The 24275-nt window shown below is 36.1% G+C and overlaps 1 protein-coding gene across 1 annotated transcript; it reads right to left on the bottom strand.

The window, feature by feature from the left end:
• Positions 1 to 354: 354 nt before the first annotated feature.
• On the bottom strand, positions 355 to 20467 carry SYPL1 (synaptophysin like 1). The gene is made up of 5 exons (XM_063099638.1): positions 20276 to 20467; positions 9172 to 9299; positions 7648 to 7855; positions 3503 to 3691; positions 355 to 1793 (listed from the first exon to the last, which is right to left on the bottom strand). The coding sequence occupies exons 1-5, from the start codon at positions 20342 to 20344 to the stop codon at positions 1659 to 1661; spliced, it is 729 nt and encodes a 242-aa protein (XP_062955708.1). The 5' UTR covers positions 20345 to 20467; the 3' UTR covers positions 355 to 1658.
• Between the last annotated feature and the right edge of the window lie 3808 nt (positions 20468 to 24275).

Genomic DNA, 24275 nt, shown 5'->3' with positions numbered 1-24275 from the left:
ACGGTGGGAGCGCTGCTGCGCTCCCAAGCGCTGCACTCTCCTGAGTGTGCCACGGGGCCGGCCCCAAAGCATACACTCTTAATCAGGAAACTTTGCTGCCTAATTGGACAGTCAATTAGAAAAGGTTTATAAGGAAAACAACCTGAGAGTTACAAATAAGTATTTTAAAAATAAGATAGAAAGAAAAAAGGATAGAACCAGGGTCCTCAAAGCATTTTTGTCTATTTTATTCCTTGCCAAACATTAAAAAAAAACTATTGTGATTTTATTTCCTGATTTGAAAATCAGTTCCATTTTGCAGTGCTCATGCCTTCAAGATGAAAGTGTCTTTGTAATATAACAATCAGCGCACTCTTTCTTTCAACTTCTTTATTAAGTTGGTTTCATAAAAGATATACATTCTCATATTGACAATTCTGGTCATGAACAAAAGCAACAAAAATAAGTAAATAGCAAGATGTGCTTCACATATAAACAATCATGTTGTAAGAATAGGAAATGTGGATCCATGTACAACAAAAAGATTAGGAAGCAAAATGTGAATAAGCCCTGTATTCAAAATATACCCAAATGTGTGTGCAAAGACAGTACACCCATAATATCACTCACTTAGGTTTCTTTGTTTATGATGCATAATTCCTTAATCATCCATTTGTGAAATATGAATGAACATTAAGAAAAATGAAATCTGAATCATTTATTTTCACAATATCAATGCTAAACTCAAAATAACAACTTCATTGGCTCTAAATGTCAAATGCTTTAAAAAAAAGGCAATCTTAATCCTTTTAATCCTCTGAAGAGGGTCTGCAGAAAAGGGTGGATTTTTACTCTACTTGCAAGGAGACCAGGTCTCAGCCTGTGCTTTAACAGCATGAACAAAAAAGGACAGCAAACAAGTATCACTAAGAGTAATGCCCGTACATTTAAATATATCTAGTTGAACCATGTTCTTTCTACTTATATAGCAAGACTATTAAACCACCAGCATAATGGAAGCTTACATCTCATACAGCACAATTACTAAATTAACTACACATCTATTAGAATTTCCAAATCCCTGCTCCCAGCACAATTTTAGTATACCTATTAAGTACAGGAGGTCATTTAGAAAAATAGAAATAATATATATACCCCAGTCCTGCAGTTAAAAAATTTTCATAACACGAACAATGTTCAGATATAAATTCTGAAATATGTTTTTTCTAATTACAATTTGTATAATCAAGGCTTTCTTAAACAAAGATAGGTCTTACGTATGTGCTCTGTACAAACTTACAGTAGTGTATATTCCAAGTAAAGATTTTTCTTGCTATAATGATATGACAATGTGACTGTTTTCTGAGTGAAGATATATGTTAAGGCTTAAGATGTAAACACTGGAAGGCAAACAACTTAGTGGAAAAATTACTGTTCATTTAAAAATGTGTGTAATTTTATAGTAGGCTCTGAACTTTCAAATTTACATGTAAGAATACATTTACATCTTAAATTTCCAGGAAAGGCACAGGCTTTATGTAAATAAGCAGCAAACTTTTAAACCCACCAGTTTACTGAAAAAGCCATTACTTTTATTAGAAACAAATAATGCTTCTCAAGGTGTTGGCAACAAGTCATAGTACAGACATGTATTTCATACAGTGTATTTTTCCCTTTAATTATATTCCAGCAGGAGGTGGAATACCTCCTTGGCCATGGGAAGCAGAAGTATTTGATGGACTATGTAAGCTGGTCTCCTTGTACACAAACCAAGCATTTCCTCCCCAAAGTATCATATTCAGAAAGCCAAAGATCTATGAAAGAGAAAAATAAATATAAAAATCTAATACTTACTTAAAAATTCATGTCTTACTTAAAAAATCTTAGTTTTCCTTTAAGTATTTAACATTTTTAGTTGTATAAGTACCGCGCGCTAACCGATTGCGCCACTGGAGCTCCGTATTTAACATTTTTAGGCAGTACACCATTATTTCCCTTAAAGTTTAATATTATTGTATATACAAAGTAGAAGAAAAAAGGTAGACTCTGTATTTTTGTATTTCAGTGTACAAAACTTGGAAACATTATTTATTCCCAATGAAACAAGCTAAACCTCTAAATCTGTTAACATATAAAATCATGACTAAAAGAAATTTTATTTTTGCATGCTCATTATTACCAAAAAGATGCGATTTAATTTGAGGAAAATGAAACCCTTCTTTTATTTCTTTGTATTCAGACTTTGGTGCTTCAGGGTAAAGAGGAACAAAGGAATCCATGTGTCCTATGAGGGCTTACACTTTTCTCCCATTTGGAATGGCTATAAACTGCCCTTGTGTAACCTTTCCTATTTCCCTCCTATCTCCCCCTACTACCATCTCTTCTAGTCCAATCCACCAGCTGCAGCCAGAAAAAAAGAGGAGTCACAGAAGTTTACTTCACATCTGTCATTAGTCAATCTAAAAGAAATTAATCTCCCTGGATATAGATCTGACTAGATGTAAGAAAGTCTCAAATATGAACAAACTGAAGCTGCCCTATTTTAATAAGTCCTTTGTAAATATAATAGTAACTTATAAAGTAAGAGTGAGGTAAGAAGCTCAAGAGTACTACATATTACTGAGGGCCAAATGCATTATTTTTTTTGTTTATTTGTATACAAAAACATTTCTGATATCATCCAGTTCAGAGTACTGTCAATATAAATGCAAAAAACTGACTTTTAAATTACAAAGTTATAAAACAAAAATTTGGGCGAACTGCTTTTTAAGGCAGTGCTGACTTCATCCAATGGAAAAAATATTTTCTTGAAAAGAGATGAGATTTCCCTAAACATAATATAATCAGCATATTAATAATATATTTAATAATAAGCTTACCTTTTTTCGGTAAAATAGCATACAAATAATATTTAACACTTTATATAGACTAAATTTTATAGATTATTTAAGAACCATAAAAGCATTACTTTCATATACTCAAAGCGAGTTACATTTATAAAGAAGGCTCTAAAGTAAGATCTGGTTCAGTTCTTGGCTTGCCATTTACTAGTTGTGTTACCTTGAGCGAATTAACACCAGCTACATTTTCTCCCAGTTGGAAAATGAAGATAATAATACCTTCTTCCACATTCCTCTTAGGATGGTTGTATAAACAAGATATGAGTGTAAAGCCCTTAGTACAATGCCTGGCATATAATTTCAGTAAATGTTAGTGACAGTGCCTTTCAGGTAAGTCCTGCCTCAGCAATTTTAATAAAGAGTAAGACTTGATCACCATTTTGTTTACAGGTAATAATTTTCTTAACAAACTTTTTCCTTCACATTATTATAAAGGTAAAAACTATATCATAACTAGGATTCTGACAACTTAGTAAAAATACAAACCAATATATTCGTCTAGAGATTTATTGAAAGCTGTTTTCTTAAACTACTAGTAAGATTTTTCTAATAAGTAAAATAAAAAATTTTATATTGCTTGACTTTTTATGATAAAAATTTTTTAATAAATAATGTATACATACCACAGATACATTTAGGGATCCCATACTAGTCACAGAGCCAAAATAACACATTGCTTCTTGCTTCTTACAAGGTAGAAGTTCCTGAACAATATTGTGACCAGTAGCTACTTTAATATCTGTAAGAGCTTTAGCCCAGGCTGAAGTGCTCACCAACCATAAAAAAGTGGCAACGAGAGTAACAACAAAATCCTAAAGCAAAAATAAGTACGAGTTAATAATGAAAGGCCAATTTAAAAATACTAATTTTCAAATCCATGATGAAGAAATTAAGATTATATTCAACCCTATGGTACTGAGAAATGGCCTTTGTAACAGACTTTGTAACAGTAAACAAGACTCAACCATCCCCTCAGGAGTCTAAGATTTTTACACTAGAAACCAAAGTTCTATAGTCTTCACCATAATCTTACCTCAGCCACTTACTACTGGGATTGTAACTTAGACCATGTCATCACCAACAACTGTATAATCTGTTTTGGTCATATCAGTCTCCCATATCACTTCTTTTCAGCTCACTCTCTCTAGTACCCCAATCCCCAAAGTCCTTTGACCCCAAGACCTACAGTCTGATCCTACTATTTTTTTTTACTGTCTCAACTTCACTAATGTCCTTTAATCAATGTATATTCTAAGGTCCTTCGTTATAATCCCTTGCATATATTCTCAACTCCCTTATCTTTCTCCTGCTTCCTCATACTATTCTGACAAAACGCTAAATTTAGTGAAATCTAATTCTCCATGAGATGGATAATGAAATGGTGAAAAGCACAACAGGATAGCTTGTCTCTTTTTAAATTCATGACCATAAATTTTAAGAATGTTCATTACATTAAGGAAAAAAAAATCACCCAAGACACCTTATCACTAGTAACTTTCTACTAAATCCTTTGCTATTTAACACATTTCCAAGAATAGAATGGACGGTTTTAATATTTTAGATAGTTTCTTATTGAGCTAACAAGATGAAGAAAGGGAAAAAATGTTTATTCTCCTTACCCAATCCTCTCTGTTGGGGAACTAAAATTTTGTCAAGTAGTATTACAAAGATTTAAAAAAACACTTTAAGTACACATTTGTATAATAAAAGTATAAATCCCACTTTGCTTGGTCTTCATTCAAATTAATGACCCAAGAGGGAATAGTGCAAAATTTGTAACTTTTTGATGCTACATACTCTAAGCATATGGATACATTTAAGGTAGGAGCTCTTATACATCTGTGGCAAAAAATCTCTCCAAGCTCAGAATGGGTCTTGGAGCTCATCACAGAAGTGTTTTGTTTTTTACATAAACCTGATTAGTGTTTAATTATTTTGCCAGCCACCTTTTAGTCAATTATTTAGGATAAATACGAGTAATTTCTTATGAGATACAGAAGCTATGCTATATAGCTTGCCCACCTGGGTCTAGACGACACTGAACAAATGCCTTGTGATTAGATGACCAAAAACAATTACTAATTTTACAAACATGGAGGTATTTACATTTCGCACTTGAGTCCTCTGCCGCTACTGGTCCTCTTAAAAAATGCAGATCAAAGAGAAAAAGAATATTCCCCTTTTTACTGCTGTGCTGTACTATACTTTATGCTGAAGGTAGACATTTTCTAAAGACTTGCTAGAAATTCAATACCTTTTAAAGAACAACTGATAAATAATATGATGTTATCACATGTTAAACAAGTTCTCTCTAGGCTAAAGTTCATAGATTTGACCAATATATGTCACAATCTTCTTAATTTTCAGGTATTTTCTTTCCAAATTCTTAATTAAAAAATGCTGGGTTTTTTCTGATATTTAAATCCACTTTGATGATGGCTTAAGGCTTGACATTCTTATATTTTGAAAGCAGGAACATTTCTGAAAATGATGCACAAAATAACTCTGGGATAAAGGAAAACAGGAAAAATTCTGGCCCCTGCAGATAATATTTGTCCCACTAAGGACTCTAGTCACACCACAATCTAAGTGAACAGTGCCACCTGGAGTTCTGCAATGCACAGCCTGCAGCTGCCTGGAGCAGCTCTGTTCCTATCCATAAGTTAGGATGTAATCATAACAGATTTTTAGGTTTTGGGATACCCTAGTTTTGTTTAGTTTCATTTTCTGGTACTTATTCCTGATTCTCCACATTGCCAAGAACCTTTAAGCTCCTGCTACTTAATGCATAAAAGTGTTGTATTTAATTCAAAAAAGAACTAAAGTAGATTTAAAATTTCATAATTAAAATATGCCTAGAAATACCATTGATTCTATGCACAGAATCAAGAATACTGCCAAGAAAGCTTGTTCTCATTAACAAACAGTACCTAAAAATCAATGTCTATTTGGCTATATTTAAAAATTTGTGTATCTCAATAAAACTTTTAAATATTTATATGATTAAAAATAGAACTCAAAATTTGATTTAGAAGCTGAACTTTACAGATATAAGGAGCACCCATCATATATCAATAAAAAGCCAATTAAGGAATCAATTCTGGATTACCTTTTTATACAACTACTAATCGATCACTCTGAGGTTGAAAATTACTTTTGACTTTCTGAATGATGGAACTAAACTGGTTTTATAGTTTTATTAGTCAGAAAAATCCTCTACAAAAATAGATCTGAATGTTGAAGAAGTGTAGTATTTGAAAAGTTTACCAGACAAAATATGAGAAATAAAGGGCCCACTATTAGATTAATAAAAAAAAATTTGTTGGGATGACAAAATGGCAAGAAATATTTTCTAATTATAAAAAAATTTAACAGAATACGATAATCTATATGATCATCCTAGTCCCCTTTTAAAAAAGGCTTGAAAAGTCTGCAGAAGCTATAGATTCCTAACATGTAATTCCTGTTATTTAATAAGCATTGCAAATTAAAATAGTTGATGTCCTATCTTTCTGAAAGGCACTTAACAACCAAGAAATATTTTATGAAAACATCTGATTTTCTTTTATCTTCTCAGACAAAAGAAACAGAATAGATTCGAATGATAAAAGACTGTTTTATTCCTTACTTACCATTTGCATTCTTATGATCCAGGCAGCAAAAAATAAAAATAACTAAGTAAATAAATAAAACTTATCTTATTTAATAATTATTTCAAATTTAAATAGACTTTCCTTTAAAATAACTTCACAATTAGCAGATGTCAGTGTTCTTTCATGGATATAAATGACCAGTACCACAAAATACCTCTGTTCTCCCTTCAAGTCATCAGCACTACTACTGATTTTGTAGTTATTCTTTTATAGTGGAGATCCAGCTTAAAACCATAGCTTATCTCTGGATTTGCCACTGATAATCCACAGCAGGCTCTACTTACTAAATCTCCAAGATTATTTTATTTCTAACTCAGTAGACTCTACAGCCAAGAAAGGTATCAGGACTTCAAACCCAGATCCTCTGTTGGCATCTCTAAGATTCAAAATTAGATCATGGATGCTACTGATAGCTGAATATAAGAATTATCTGGGTCAGATTTAAATTAAAGCATTTAGGAATACAGACCAGGAGTCAGCAAACTTTTTCTGAAAAGGGCCAGATAGTAAGGATTTTTTTTATATCTCTCATAACTACTTAACTGCCACTGTGGCATGAAAGCAGCCACAATGTGTAAATAATTGGGTATGACCATGTTCCAAAAAAACTTTATTTAAAAAAACAGTGAGTCAGATTAGATCTGTGGGCCATAGTTTGCTGATTCCTGATATAAACAACTAAGTCAATAAGATATTGTAGAGGTATAAAAGGAACTTTCGAGGAAAGAGAAAAATGGTGAGAAGTAGAAACACAGTTATGAGACTACTGGTATGGTCAGCAATTCTTCAAATTAAAGGTGTTAATTTCTAACTAATTTTTCTGCTATTTGCAACTTAATATGCATAATCAAACAACTGAATTTTTTCTAGCTTAAAACAGCTTAAAAAAAAAACTTTACTGAGCATGCAAAGAGGTTAAAAGAATTGGGTTAAACTTAACAATGAGAGAAAGGTCAACCTCATGGCAAACACAGGCCAAAGTACATTGAACTGGCTTACTCCAAGATTCGATTTCCAGCGTAAGAAAACCTACATTTAACTTCAAATATAACTTATAGGTAGCTTAAACTGATATAAATTATTTTTGTATAAAAAGAAATAAAGTGATTACTTACAATCATTGGAAGTTTACGACTATCCCGATATAGGTTCATGTAACCAACATAAAGCAGAAGGGCAGCAATGCAGTACAGGAACACAAAGACTGCAAATGTAACATAGAATTGTGCAGAAGAAGAGTAATCTCCTACGAGGACATGACTTTTCCAATCTATACCACACACATTTACATTTGGAGGTGGCTGAAATGATGCCTGATTCAACCTATTAAAAAAAGGCTCAAATAAATATATGAATTACTGGACTCTCCCAACAGAGAAAGAAACAGTTAAGTAGAATATTGAAAGGACATTTTAAAAAATACTCCCCAAATATATTACATTTTCCTTCTGGGGGGAAAAAAAAAGTAAAATTCAAATATTTACATAAACTGAAATTTTCATAATAAATGTACCTGAATTATACCTGCTAATTGGTTTAGATTGAATACAGACTGAATTAAACACTTTTACACCCAGATACTATCTTCCTGTAATAAAACATTAGCCAGTTAGGAGGGATTATACCAAATACTTCACAATTTGAGATGCAATATTCCATTCTTGGAGGCAGAGTTTGTCTGACAAGCCCCAGGAGAGTCAATTATAATAATGATTCGCATTTTAACCCTAGATTAATTAGTTGCTAACTGAAAATTCACATTGCTTTTAATTTTCCCCATCCATAAATCGCAAAAGCTTGTCACTAAAGATGCTGCTATACAAGAACTGTACAGGAGAAGGAATAGGAGATAGAAAAAGGCTTTGATAATTACCAAGCACATGCTATCTGATATATCTTTAATATAAGATTTTATTTAATCATCTAAACACCCCTAAAAGGTAATATTTACAATTTATTGAACAGAAAAATTAAGTCTTAGTGAGGTCAAGTAAAGTAGAAACTGGAAGAAGATTCACATCCTGGCTTAAACATAGGATACCGTCAATAATCTTTTCAATGAATGCTGAAGTCAAACGGAAGACTTCACAAATGAAATATTTATTTTAGTTAAGAGTTTAGAAATATTCATTTTAGTTTAGAAAGTATTATTTTACATTAGTCAATAAAACATAGGAACTCCTCACTTCATATAAATCTATGTCTTAAAACTCTATAAAGAACATTATTATCCAATAATTGTAAAAACATGAGATTCCAGATTTTCATAAGATTCTGGATTTTGCTTCTGCATTAGGGCTTCTCACACTAAGGTGGATAGAGCAGTCTCTGTTTTGTTTTGTTTTTTAATTTCCAGTCTACTGTGGGATAACAATTAAAATGTCAAGGCAATGTCAAAATGCTGTAGAAGTTTCTAAATGCTTAGTCTCACTTTCAATATTTATTTTATCATAGACAAGAAAAAATTTGCAGACTGGTACTGATCTGTGTCTCACAGTTTGAGTAGTATGATCTCTTACAAATGACCATGTGATCTAAAATTTTCTACCCACTTCAATTAATAAATTGCTGGAAATCTTAATGAGTCAATATGAAAATAAAAAGAGTTGTTAAGCTATAAAAACAAATTAATAACTCACCTGAATGGATAACCAAAAGTAGCTGTAATAGTAGTTTTATGTTCAGAAACGTTGGAAGAACAATTAACTTGAATTTCTGTTTTGCCCTTAAAACCTCCGCAGGTGGCAAAAGCAAAGATGGAAGCAATCTACACAAAGTGAGACATACATACCCCCAAAAAAGAGAGAGAGAGAGAGAGAGAGAGAAGCATTACTGCATCCAGAACAACAAGGGTCATTAAAACTGCAAGTACACTGATTATTAAAAACTGGCTCAATAACATTCTAGAAATTCTCAATCACAAACTAAATGTAGTGTGAAAACATTTAAAAATTTATTGGCAAATCTCAACAAATGTGATTTTACTTTCCTGTGTATAATATAGAAATAAATGTACAAGCCTGTATAACAATTCATTTGCTTATACTTCAGTGTGTCTACTAAATATTAGTATGAAATTCAGAGGAAGACTCATTTATTAGAATCACAATCAAAAGGGGTGAATTGAAGTATTTTTATTTGGAACTCAAGTTACTGGTAAGCTATAAAGCCAAGAGGTTGTGAGCTGAGAAGAGATGCTAAATCATTAGCTTGTAAAGCCTCACTTGTGGGTATTTCCAGATTTCAAAAGTAGTTGGAAATTTGTTTTCCTGATCACGCATATACTTAAAAGAAAATGTAATAATGTCCTCTCAAATGCTATTTATGACAGCAAAAAAGCTGGAAGCCTCCTAAATGTTGACAGGGAATCAAATAAATAATAATTTATTTATACAGTGGAACAGTATATAGCCATTAAAATGTTGGGGATTATCTAACAATACAGAAAATGTTCATTACATATAAAGTTTGTTTAAACAATGCATTATACATGTATCTACATCCATGCAGACACAGAAAACTAGAAAGGTTACGCATAAAAGTTTTAACAGTGGTCAACTCTCAAGAGAAGATAAAAAGATAATTCCTTTTTCTATCTGTATTTGTAGATTTTCTACAAAACAAAACAAAGAAGGAAAAAACACAGATACATTGTAGTGACCAAGAGCTCAATCCTTCAGCAAATGCTGATGGCTCTGTTTTCAAATTATATTTGGAATCTGACCACTTATACCACCTCCTGATTTAAACAACCATCAACTCTTGCCTGGATTTCCACTAACAGCCTTCTAAATGAACTTCCCTGTTTCTGTCCTTGACCCAGCTTCATTTCCATCATCTACACAACAGGTAGGACAATTTTTTAAAATTATAAGGCAGAAAACTATCCTCTACTCAAAACCCTCCCATAGCTTGTGAGCTCTCTCTAAATAAAAACCGAAGTTCACATAAAGGGCTGCAAGATCCTCTTCTCCCTTAATATTTCTGACCTCATATCTACTTGCTATGGGTTAAATGTGTCCCACAAAAATTCATGAATGGGAAACTTAATCATCACAGTAAGTGTTAAGGGGGTGGGAAATCCAATTATGGTATTTGAAAGGGAGGGGCCTTTAAGAAGTGATTAGATTGTGAGCACTGTGCCATTATGAATGGATTGATCCATTCATGGAGTAATGGGCCTTGTTCTGATTGCTTTATAAGGAGAGCAAGCGAAGTTAGCTCTCTTGCTCAACCCATTCTCGCCATGTCTTACCCTAGGTTTCTGCAGAAAAAGGCCCTCACCAGACATGTTCCCTAAACTTTGGACTTCCCAGCTTCCAAAACTGTAAGAAATAAATTTCATTTCCTTATAGATTACAATTTGAGGCATTCTGTTGTAACAGAAAATGAACTAATACACTACTTTTTCCTTTAACTAATTTCTATACACAAAATGGTCGCCTTGCTATTCCTTAAAGACATGGAATGAAGTCCTCCTTCATGGCCCTTGCACTGGCTTTTCCCTCTGCCTGGAAAATGGTTCACTTGTCCACTTCCCTAGCTTCCTGTTCTAGTATGACCTTATCAGGAAGGTCTTTTCCCTCACCACAGTTTATTAAATAACAGCACCCCCGCCACCTCACACTACTTATTCTTTCTACTTATGCTGCTCTATTTCTTCTCCACTGTAATTACCACTGCCTGACACAGTACTTAATTGTTTGTCTGTCTTTTCCTAGAATGGAAACTTGAAGAGGTCAGGGACTTGGTTTTGCTCAAGGTCACATACACCCAGTAAGTGATAGATAAAATTCAATGCTGATTTGATATCAAAGCCTATACTATTGAACACTTGATATTATCCCTCCCATGAATCTTGTAGGCCATAATCAGTATCATAATAGTATCAAGGGATTTCATTTCCATGAAGAAGAGGTATATGAAAAAGAAACTGGTTACAGATATGAAGAGTCTGAGGTAATATTGAGCACATAGTTTTGGGATGTTCTGGTAAGAGTTAATAGGTGAAGACAGAAGAATGGACACTCTCAAAATAAACAAACATGAATACACAGTAAAAATAAAAGGACAGGAAATGAGTCTTGGGCATATACATTGCCAGATTTAGGGTTGGAAAAAATAAACGAAATACACAAATTGGATGATGAAACAGAATAGAGGCCAGAAATAGACTAGTATATACAGAATAATCGTATCTACCAGAGTTGGGATTGTAGATCACTGAGGAAAGGACGGTGGTAGTTTTAAAAATATGCCCACAAACTCTTTGATACAACTCCCATCAAGAGGTGTACCTTAATTTCTCTTCCATTGAGCATGGACTAGACATATTGACTTGCTTCTAGAAAATAAAACATGGCAGAAAAAATGGGATGTCTTTTCTAAGATTGGATTATAAAAAGACTGCAACTTCTGTCTTCCTTTCTCACTCTCTTCAATTTTCTCATTCTCTTGGGGAAGCCAGCTGCCATGTTGGGAGGATACCAGGCAACTCTTAGAGAGACTCCCGTGGAGTGGAACCAAAACCTGCCAGCAACCACGACTGAGCTTGGAAGTGAATCCTCTGAGGCTTGCCAACAGTCATGTGAGTGAGCTTCAGGCCTCACTCACTACAGGTGATTGTAGATCCAGCTAACAGCTTGATTGCAACCCTATGGGAGACCTTAGGCCTAAAGCACACAGCTAAGCTGCTCCCAGATTCCTGACCTACAGAAGCTGTGAGATAATAAACGTCTGTTTTTTTAAGCAGCTAAACTTGCGGGAAATTTGCTATGCAACAAAAGATAATTAATACAAGCAAGGACTGTTCAATAAATAGTTCAGATGAACTGCAGACGTAAATGTAAAAAGTAAATCTTAAAAAAATTAAAGCCAATATAAAAGAAAATCTGTGACCATATGGAAGGGAACAATTTCTTAAGATTTTTTTAAAAAGCACTAACTGTAGGACAATATTAAATTCAACTACAGGAAAAGAATTTTTTAAAAATCGTCAGCTTTTAAATGTAAAACAAGTTACAAACTAGGTGAAAATATTTGCAATAAACATGTCATAAAGGATCTACTAGTATATAGATCTAAGAGAAACCCTTGTTCATGTGTCCAAAGAGACATATATAAGAATGTTCATATGACATTGTTTATAATATCAAAAAATGGGGAGAGGAAAAGCAACAAGAAAAGGATAAAATACACTAGTATATTCTTACAATGGGGAATTACACAGCAAAAAGGATATAGGAACTAGTTACCCACATCAACATAGATGAATTGTAGAAACCTAATGCTGAGTTAAAAAAAACATGTTGCATAAGACTACATAGAGTGTGAAACGATTTTGTTCAAAGCTGTTTACTTGACTACATCACTTCTGCACCTATTTTTGTTCAGGCCCTTACCATTTTTCACTGGGACTAACCAAACACTTTTCCTCTTATTTCTAATCTCATTCCAATCATCACTCATCTTCTATAGAGTAGCTTTAAAGCTGCAGTGTCCAGTAAACACTTTAAATGTGGCTAGTCTAAACTGAGATGTGCTCCAAGTGTAAAATACAGATTGGATTTTGAAGTTTAGTGTAAAAAATGTAAAATATCTTACTAATAATTTTTATAGTGACTTCTTGTTAAAACAATAATCTGGATATATGAGGTTAGGTGAAATATATTATTAAAGTTAAATACACTTGTTCCTTTTACTTTTTTAGTGTGGTTAACAGACCACTTAAAAACACTATGTGGCTTGCACTTTTGGTTTGCATGTGTAGTTTTACTGGATAGAGCTATGTTAGAGTGATGTCATACTGGTCTGAAATAAAAATCTGATCATGTTACTCCTGATTTAAGGGGTTTCCTTAATGGGTTTCCAGACCTAAATTAAAGAGGAAAAAAAAAAAAAAGGCTCAAACTTCTTAATTTGGCATCAAAGGCATGGCTGATGTAGCCTCAACTTTATCTTTCTGAATTTATCTGCACTATATTACCTGCCAGGTAATGTATGATTCTGTCTCATTGTACTACTTACTATTTCTGAAACACAGCATGTATGTATGTCTTAGATATATATGTTTCTTCTACTGGGAATGCCCCATTCTCTAATCAGCTCGTCTTTTAAGGCCCTGCCCAATCCCTTGTGGTACAGCTCATTATTTTTCTCGAGCCTCCACAGACATTACCTCTATAATGCTACTAAAAGGCTTTTCTTGTGTATGTTGCTTTATAAAAATCAAAATGAAAAACTAGTTTCCTAACTAATACAAAAATTAGTAAATAAATGGCATAATAGCTTGTTGCTTTTTAAGACCATTGCCTCTACTTTTCCTTGCCAGACTGACATGTTTTTGTACCTGATCTTGTTCAGGATTTTCAATGCCTTCCCAGCAGAAGGCCTGGCACGTAGCAAATGCTCAGTAAACAGCTGCTTAATTAAAGAAAAAAATTAATTTCCAATAACTTACAAATAAAACCATATTTCAAAATTTACATAATCATCATTTCAAAGCTGACCTTTTGTTACAAGGATAAATGTCATGTTAACAATTCTGGTCTTTATCTTATAGAAAAAAGGGGCAAAGTACACATTTTATATTAAATGAAGTACAAAATAATCTGAGAGTAAACTATCCAATCATCTCACTTCTCCCGATATCCTACAGCCATTTGATCCAGATTGGAAGTTATATACTGGCAGCCCACCGGTGAAACCTAGCCTGCAGATATATTTGTGTAGTCTTTCCAGTATTTATAAAAAATGTCACTTTGTTTTCAATATTTTAATATAAGGATACTGTAAATAAAAATTTGAATTTCTTGCTTTTCTGGGCATCTCTGGAAAAACTGAAGATATGGCAACATCATACCCACATTTTCATAAATAATCAGCAGAACTGAATGACAGATGCCACTTAAGACAGAGCATGTGATTTCCAGATTGCCCACCCCACCATGTCTTAAAAACCCTCAGGATACGTGTTAGTTGCCAATGATCAATGACTTATAATATTGTTTTCTTCCAAACAGCTTGCTTCACTTATTTACTTTATTAGAGTGGTTCCTATGAGCACTCAGTTTGCACCCGTAGTGTACCATAAAGGATACTGGTATGCTGACTTATTTTTCCTTGCCACTTTTGAAATTCATTTCCCATCCCTTCCTACCTTGTGAAGAATGACTGAAATTGCTGACATGGAATTCTATGTATAGAGTAACTAGTAAGAATCTAGGGGCAAGGTGACAGCTCTTATTTTTAGGTTGAAAAGGTCATATTCATCACGACAGTCCCAAGTTACCAGAGAAACAGTCCCACTTATTTGTCTGCCCACCAGACCCACACTAGATGACCACAAAGGCAGATTCCTCACTTATTTAGAGATCTGTAACTTCAGGGTTAATTTTATAGCCTGGTTCTCTAGAACACTAGTCTCCAAAGTAGACTGGTATACTCAATTAACTGGTATACAAGAAGAAAATATTTATACTTCTATTTATATCAACTTTTAGACTTAAATAAGAAATTAAAGGTTTACTGCAATTAATACACTACTGAAACTCATGCTGAGCCTCGATGTCAGAGGGTCACATGTCAGTACAGTGTGTTGGGTATCCTGAAGGAAAAGGGAGTCCATCACATGGAAGGAGAGACAGTGATACCCTCATCTATTTTTTCACTTTTAGTGTTCATGTATTACAATGTGAGTGTGCCTGGCTAAGAGGGTTTGTAGAATAAGTTTTCCCGTTTGAACCAAACTAACATTCACAAAATGAACCATTGGTTTAAAAATGTTTTCAAAGAAACTATGGATTGATAATATACACAGCTCATGTACAAAAGAGAAAATGGAAACATTAATGCCCTACATGAGCTATATGCATCAGCCATACTACAAGGTAAAAAGAGATTGTTTAATCAGATCACAAGGTGGCAAAGAAACTTAGAAAATATCAGAGTAGTATGTGAAATAAGGATTTAAAAATATGAATGAAATTTGTCCTGAGTGAATAATATGCCTTAGAGACTAACAAACATAATAAAATATGCATCTAATTTGCAGATGCATATTGGGGCTCTGTGCATAAACTTTTACACTGATAGGAACTGACCACTGAAGACGACTGGTATTTCAGTGAGTTATCTACCCTATAGCCAGAGTCACAGTCCTAACTCCTACTTCTAGACCCTCTTCACTCTGAGGGTTCTACTGGGGAACACTGGTATTCATCTAATTTATGGGTGTCATTTATATGTTTCTAGCTGCAGGATCCTCACTCTACTTGGTTTCATTATCAATCTGAAGTCATCTACTTAAATTTCTTTCTGTCCAAGATTTAGCTTATGAAAATGACATAACTGAAATCTTCAGAAATAGATCTAAAAGTGTATTATGAGTGTTTATGTAAAAGCATTTCATTTTACTAAATGAAATGATCACTCAGTACTCACAATGAACTATTAAAGTGTGCTTACCTTTACAATCATAAGATTAGATGCCTAGGGACAAGGCATTGATTTTTGTGAGTCAAAGTATGATGCGTTTCCTGAAGATATTCATTTTTAAAAATGTTTTGTTATTGATGCTGATATTTCAGCTTATTCCCACTGTTTAATAAGCAATGAAGTCAGTTATAAAGTACTTCAATTTCATTCTTCTATCTCCCTCTATTTCTAAAGTTTTCATAGAATGTTTTAAATAGCCTGCTAGTACAGATCCACGACCCTTAAGAATTTGGATTGCAAGAAGTGAACTCTTGAGTCCCTGCTGAAATAAACAGCTAGAAATTTTTTGCTAACTCTTATTATTATATGTTAAAAACATCTTTATATTACCTTTATTTTTAAACAATTTTTAAACTGATTATGGAACTATAAATCTCTGAGGAACCCAAATATGTTTATTTTTAAATCATTTCCAGATTGTTCTATTATTTTCATGTTTTTTAGAGTTAATCAATATCCTGATTGTTAATCTGGCTGGTTATGCTGAAGTGAGCCTGTCACTTCATTGAAAACTGATAGTATTTGTTGCCACTGATAAAATTTGAGCTTTTAAGTAAAAATTTGTGTTCTTTATTTGTTTTAGGGTATTTGATGTAGGCTCAAATTGATCCCCCCCCCCCTTTCTATCCCTGTCTAGTGATTTTATCATCATTTCCACTTGGCCTTCTGAGTCTTCTAGTCCACAAATACCACACTTTATGATGGGAGCCCCAAGCCACCAACATATGAGAATATTCAACTTATCACAAATTCAGACCTTAAGCCACCAGCAGGTAGGTTGGTCCAGGTCTTAGTTAGGTGGCTATATCTCTTTCTTTCTAGCCTTTTAAGTACTTAGATCTATGTAAGTCATAAATCCAGATAGTAGGTTGAAGCTTTTTTCAGATTTATTTCCCAGATCTGGGAATAGTTCTTCTCCCACTCATATTTTCTGTTCTGTTTCTGGTCCCCAATGATGTTACCTTATATTAGAACAGCAGTGCTCAATGTGTGATCTATGGACCCCTGAGAGTTCCCAGGACTCTTTCAAGAGTTCACAAAGCTAAAAAATATTTTCATAACAGTATTTCATAACAAATAGCTTTATAACAATACTAAGACATTTGCCTTTTACAGTGTGTTGACATTTGTACAAACTGAGCAAATGTATTGGTGGGTAAAACTGCTGGGCTTTAGTAGAATCAGCAATAGTACCACACTGTATTTCATTGATAGATACTTGCACATGGGAAAAAAAAAAAGCTAGTTTCACTAAAGAATGTCTTTGATAAAGCAGTAAAAGTTATTTTTATTAAACCCTGTCCCTTGAGTCTTAATACTTTGTGTGATGAAGTGCAAATAAAGACTTTTGCTACACACCAAAATACAATAGTTGTATCCAGAGAAAACATTTAAGCAACTGAGTTGCAATCTGAACTAGTTGCCTTTTTTTTTTTTTTTTTTTTTTGTAACACCACCAAATCCATCCCACTTATCACAGTAAAATAGCAGTTTCCTCTCATTGTTTTGACTTTCTTACCAAACATCCATTTAGCCTGCTATAATCTGGCTTCTGATTTCACTGAAACTGCTCATGCTAAAGCCACTAATAGCCTTTTGATTATCAAAACCAAGCAACACATTTTAGTCCTTATTTTACTTAACCTCTCTATTGCACCTAACATTGTTGAGCACTCTTTCCTGAAATTCTCTCTAATCGTGATGACAAGATGTTATTTCTTTCCATCTTCCTAACATTCCTTCTCTCCTTTGCTGGCGGATTATCTGCTGAAATCTCCAGCCCATACTTGTATTTTAAACTCTAGATCAATATATACAACTGCTTATAGGATATCTCCATTTATATGATCTAAAGAGACTGCAAACTCAATACATTCAAAACCTTACTGACCTTCCACAAAAATTTGCTCCTCCTCCACTTAATGACCTCCTTTGACAATAATACCACCACTGACTGAAGTCAGAAATACGGCAGTCATCTTAAGAGTCCTCCCTTTTCTCACCCTCCAAATATATTTTAATTTCTAAACCTTTTTATTCCCACTGCAACTCATTTTATGCCCTCAATTTCTCAAGCAACAGATCTCCCATCCTCCAGTTCTGACCTTCCCAATCCATTCTCTACATTGCTGACAAAATGAACATTTCTAAAAGGCAAATCAAATGATATTATTCTCTTGTTTAAAACCCCTGAATGAGTCCCCATCCCCTATGGCAGTGACTCTGGGCTTAAGTGGAAGCTATCCAATAACACTTCAATATTCTGTACCCTGCCCATATGTATTTTCTTAAGGAAAGGGCCCAGATTCTCAAAGATTAACCCCAGAGGGGCAAGTCCTTTGAAATCTTTCAGAATCATCTCAAATCATATCCTTCCTCCCAGTATATGTTCCAGCCAACCCTTAATTACTTTAAGTTCTCGAACAGGGCTGTGCTTTTTCAACCTTTCACACCACTGAACATAAGATTCTCTTTGCCTGGAAAGCCACTACCAACCCACTCCCTGAGTGAACAAGTACTCATTCTTTAAGTGTTCTTTCATCTATAAAGTGCTCCCTAGCTCCTCCAAGCAACTGATCTCTCCCTTCTTTCATCTACTATACTTTGGATATATCTTTATTATAGTATTTATTATATGGCATTTTCATATTTGTTTTCATGTTCTTCATCCTTAATAGATGAGGAAAAGACCATGTTTTATTCATGTTTGTATGCCAGTAACAGTATATTACAGATACTCAAATATTTGTTGAATAAATATGCATTACACCACTAATGGTGTGTAGTCTTTTCATAAGAGGCTCTCCTGTGTAATAACAAGTTGTTCAAACTGAAAGTAATATTTTAAGAAGCTTAAAAGGGATATTTTTCAAAATATATCAGAACACTAATGAACGTATCAATAGTACCTTAAAAATATGAGGGAAAAAAGTTAAGTCTACAGTTCAAAAAAACCGACAAATAATATAAGCACAAATATAAACAACTGCCTCTTCCTTTATGAAGAGTGAAAATCTAAGTGAAGATCTAAGTTACTAATTATAAATCTCAATGAGACTAAACTATTAGGTACAAGACTTTCTTAACCTTTATATTTGATTAGCCTAGTTAAATAACATGATTTACTTCCTGCAATTTTTAATTTTTATATGCTCAAATAATAATTTTCTTTATATTTAAGTCTGGACCCAGGTTTTAAAATCTCTAAGTACATACATTCATGTGTCTTTAAAGCAGACAAGTGTGTGAAATCAGCACTATTTTACTTTCAGAAAACACCAAACAAAAATTTGGAGGAGTGTAGGAAATCAGATTAAGTACCCATCAGAGAATTTGAGTTTCTGTTACTTTTAAAAACATCCTCGGTAGGTTATTTAAAACAGGAAATCAGAAGTTCTTATTATTCACCATTTTATCACTAAAATAAAGGGTTTAAGAGTTATGGATGTGAATGTTGCTGTCTATAAACACAACTTGCCTGTTCAATGGACAGATATCAGCTGCCTATTAATACGAGCCTGAAAGTCAGCACTGAAATATGTACTGGACCACGAAGTCTGAACAAAACCTGCAGTGCCTGGTATACTCACTAACTCCTCCAAGTGAATGACTGAGGTCGAATTAATAAGTCTCTTTTGATGTTAATGATTGCGAGTGTTCCCAGGAAAGGACTAAAAGCTGACTTTCCAAGCAGGATGTCGCCTGCAAATACCTAAAACAAACTCTATGTCCATCCCTAGCATGTTATTAAGTGAACTGAACGGACTTGATGCGTTTTGTTAAAAGGCCTTTCCCCCGCTCCCCTGACCCACAGTCTATTTTTAGCAATTTTTAACTGCGAGCCAACCTTAAGAGTACGTTAGGAACTTAATGCTCGTCAGATCACTTCTACAGGACAAAATCGGCCTGTGAGGGAGCCGGGCCTGGAGTCCGCACGGGGCAGGATCGCGCGCTGACCGTCTCTCCAGGGCGCGACTCGGGCCACAGGGTTTCGGTTAGACCGCAGCAGGAAGTTTTCCCTTCCTTTGCGGGAGGCAGTGAAGCCAAAAATTCAACTCCCATTCCCACGGGGGCACCCAGAGGTGAGCTCCGGCGTGGGAGGGCGGCTCCGCCTGGGAGCCAGGCGCCCCGGGGACTCGTGATTCGACGCCGGCCGCTGCATGGCCTCCTCGCGCGGACCCGGGCCGCGGCCTCCCTTTCCTCCCCTGCCGTCCACTCCCGGGCCTCGCAGGCTCGGGCTGCACTCACCCACTCGAGGACCTTGATGAAGCCGAGCGGCTCCTTGAGCGGGCTGAGGTTTATCTGGAAGGCGGACATCCTCTGAGGGAAGGAGGGAGAGAGTAAGGACCGCGGGGCGTTAGAGGAGGGAACCGACTAGACCCGAGCAGCCCAGCGGCGAGTTAGAGCGGGCAGGGCAGGCGGGGCGGGCGGGCCGGGCTCGGAGGCGGGCCCAGGCCGCCGCTGGGCTGGGCTGGGCGGGGCGGGGCGGCGACCGTTGAGTCGCGGGCCGAGGCGCTGAGGCGGAGACTGAGAGAGGCGTGCGGGGAGGCGAGGCGCGGGGCGGTACTGAGAAGGGGAGGCTCCGCCCCCGGCCGCACCTGGCCGAGCCGACTGATCCGCTGACGAACCAAGCAAATATCGGACGCCATGCTGCGTGCGCCGCGCCCTCTTTCCTGAAGTCCAGCCTACGGAGCCCCGTCTGCTCCAGCGCACGCGCGCCCCACAGGTCCACGCCGCGCTTCCGGTAGCGCGCTCTCGCCCGGGGCGCCCACGCCCGCGCCTGCGCAGCAGGGGGCCGCTACCCGGTGAGAAGCCCCGGCAGCCTCTGAGCTCATAGGACCGTCACTTCCCCGGGCGGCTGCTCTCTTTTCTATGTAGGACGACCTCCCCTATCCGCATTTCTCTTCTCAGTTCCTAACTTTTACATGAATTTATAAAGTATTGACACAGGTGAAGCCGCGTTTTAAGGCTCGTGTTAGTGGAAAGTTATTGCAGAACAACAGAGTTTGACGACTGTTCTGTAGGGTTCCTCGGAAGCATGATTCACCAAACATTCCTTTGGAAATTAGGTTTATTTTCAAACTTATCATCGGGGCCATAGTTGAAAGATGAAGAAGAAAAGTTATACCCAATAGAAAAAGGAGTGGCTGGACAGGCCCTTGGTGACCTACATGTCCCCCCCTCCCACCCTGCCTGTCAAGTCCTCTGCTAGGGGCACTCTTGGTGTCTTTCTTCAGAAGGCTGACTCCTTTAATATTGGGCTTAGGGGACACTTTCTTCCTGGCACCCAGTTATTGGAGCCCCAAGGCAGTGATCTTGCTGGCTTCCTCAATACCTTCAAAGTTCCTGGAGAGCTGTAAAGGTGGCCGGTTAACACCGTGTAACATAGTGAATAAGGAAGAAAGGACTTTTAGCACAAGAGAATTCCAATACCGGCTTCCAAGTACTTACCTGTATGTATGCTAACAGTATCCAAGCACTTGCCTATGAATGAAATTAGCAGGTTTCTTGCCATTGAAGTTATTCTGTCAGTGATGACAACTATTATTGATAGTCTTTCTAGTAAGCTAACTAATACTTTCTCTTTTGAGACCTATTTACCTCCTCGTTTGCTGCCCGAAGAGTGTGAAGACTAACTATATTTCAATTTCCTTGCAGGCAGAGACCATCTTACTCTTTTTATCCTGGCTCTTGTTCCTCAGTCCCCAGCATCGTGCTTGTGCTCAGTGGGCACCTAATGGATGATTGCAGATTTCTCTTTCTAAGCAAGAGATTACCATAGATACCCCTCAGGGTTAGGCCAGTGGAAGGTGACCATGCATCATTACCCGCTGCACCTGAGATCACCGTGAACATGACAGAGAAAATAGCATCCATCTGGTTAAGGCAACTAAAATGTAGTGGAGAGGCCAGCTCAGCTTGAGCTTTAGGCACTTTTTAACCGGAACACTGAAACAAGTTTGGCCTAAAGCTGCCACCATCTTTGTTTTGAGTTTGACCTAAAGGTTTCTCTGCACATAGTGAAATGTAATCTAACTTGATGTATAAACAGACTGTAACCTAACATAAGATGTACCTTTGTAACCAAGCAACTGAGTCTCAGCCAATCACAGCAACTAAACCTCCAGACAAGCAGAGCAGGAATACTGCTGAAACATGCCCATATAAGGCTAATGCCCACTGCAGCCAATCAGGTTGCTTCTGTATGTCACTTCCTTTTCTCCGGCTATAGATAGGACCTTTACATGTGATGGGATGGAGTATTCTGAACCGTTTTGATCCTGAGTGCTGCCAGGTTCTAGAATCCTTTACCGTTTATGAGTTCTCAAATAAACTTTGTTTATTCTCAACCAGGTGGTTATTTTACTTTGGTTGACAAGCAGTACTCCAGGTCTTCTAGCTTCCTCTCTCTCTTTTTTTCCCTACTTTGTTTCTGTACCTTCCTCTCAGTGCTTCTCTTTTTATTCACTTTAACCCATTTTTCTTAATTTTTCTGTTGAGGCCTTTTGGGTAGGCATCTGGTGGTGGAATAGTGGATAGTAGCACTATTTAGCTTGGGCTTCATAGTAACAAGATTCAAATTAGACTCCTAATATTATTTCGACATGGGATCTACATGGCCAGATTAAAAAGTTGTTCACCTTGCAACTTTATATATTAACTTTAAAGATGTAAAGCATACTATATCTTAGTAAAACAGTTTTGGCATTTCTTCATTCTTTTCACTTATTGAAAGTCTCAGAAATTAGAATTGGCCCAGCCCTTTCTCAATTTCTGAGATTAACTTTCTGTTGCCTCTGTTCTGCCTCTTGTTGCCTTCTCTCCTGCTTGTTCAAGCCCACAAGGAAGGCATGATTGCTAGTTCTTCTCAGGAAAACTTTAGTGCTGGATTACGCTCCTTCAACTATAGTTAGGTCCCTTCTTGGCCCTGTGCCACTAGTTTTTAAAGATAGAGACCACTTAGTGTGAGCAGAACCACATTTGGTCACTTGGAACTCATTCACAGGATCCGACTGAGCAGAACAAAGCAGGAGAGCGCTACTGCTGTTACCTTCTGTCACTTCAGCCCAGCTCTGCTTCTGCAACTCAGCTGAGCTCAGAGGGCTCCTACCTTCCTGAGAAGGAGCTGACAGTGGCTGGCAGAGCCGGTGAGATCTGATTGGGCAACAAGATAGTTGTGAATTTTTTTTTTACCCTCCCCAAACAGGAGTGTTTAAACAATAGCATCTCATTGAAGGCGCAACTTCAAAATCTGGGAAGAATGTCCAGATTTCCGCATCACATTGCCTATAACACTGGTCATTTTCTGATTGTTCTTCAAATCTGAGGGAAGAGCCAGAAGCTCTGGGCACAACATGTTCCCAGGTCTACTCTACCAGGGCCATTCTGGAAAATAATACTTGTAATGCAGAATTGTCCTGTTTATCTAAAGTAGTGTTATTGAGCTCTCTCTGTGGTGGTATAATCATGGCTAAGTTACCTACATAATTTGTCATTGTTTCACTTTCTTTTTGCTGTTTATAAAACATATATGCCAGACTGTGATACTTGGGGTTTAGGGATGCTGAGAAGCCAGAAAGGAAGCTATATTTAGGCAAATCATATCATTGGCTAACTATAATATTCTCTTGTTTTTCTCAGTCAGAATACAAAGTTTCAGTCAATTTATTGGCAAGATGAGACTTTGTAATTTATTCCCAACCATTATCTTTTTTTTCTGAAAATATATTGTTTAATACCAACAAGTTCAAAACCTGAGTTTTGCTTACAAACACAAGTTGGTTTTTTTCTTTCCCTAATGAATTCAACAATTATTTTAGAAGAGGTTAAAAATAACTCTAATTTTATTTAAATTGTATAATAGGTTGATTCAATATGCCTAGTAAATTAATCTCAATTAAACAGGCTTTTAAAAATAAACCTTTAATTTTCTAATAATTTTGATTTATAGAAAAGTTGCAAAGTACAGAGTTCTATATACGCTTCACCCTGTTTCCCCTAACGTTAACATCTTCTATAACCACTGTACATTTGTCAAAACAAAGAATTAATATTGGTATATTACCATTGACTAAACTGAAGAATTTTTCAGATTTCATCAGTTGTCCATTAAATGTTCTTTCACTGCTCCAGGATTCGATCCAGGAAACTACATTTATTTTAATGAGATCTTTTTTGAAGGGATGTTCAGGGGTGGATGGAAACCTGTAAGACAAAATCATTTTCTATTCTGTTGAAAACTGAACAG

Source organism: Cynocephalus volans, chromosome 6, assembly GCF_027409185.1.
Source record: "Cynocephalus volans isolate mCynVol1 chromosome 6, mCynVol1.pri, whole genome shotgun sequence".
Taxonomy (NCBI): Eukaryota; Metazoa; Chordata; class Mammalia; order Dermoptera; family Cynocephalidae; genus Cynocephalus; species Cynocephalus volans.
Note: the sequence above shows the minus strand (reverse complement) of the source record. Positions and strands in the feature narration are given on the sequence as shown.

Bases quoted from the DNA above. Each gene is read 5' to 3' on its own strand.
- SYPL1 (XM_063099638.1), bottom strand. From the start codon at position 20,344: ATGTCCGCCTTCCAGATAAACCTCAGCCCGCTCAAGGAGCCGCTCGGC. The intron at 7,856-9,171 runs GTGAGTTATTAA...TTTTTTTAATAG, and splicing joins ACTTTTGGTTATCCATTCAG to GTTGAATCAGGCATCATTTC. The intron at 1,794-3,502 runs GTATGTATACAT...TCTCTTTCATAG, and splicing joins GATCCCTAAATGTATCTGTG to ATCTTTGGCTTTCTGAATAT.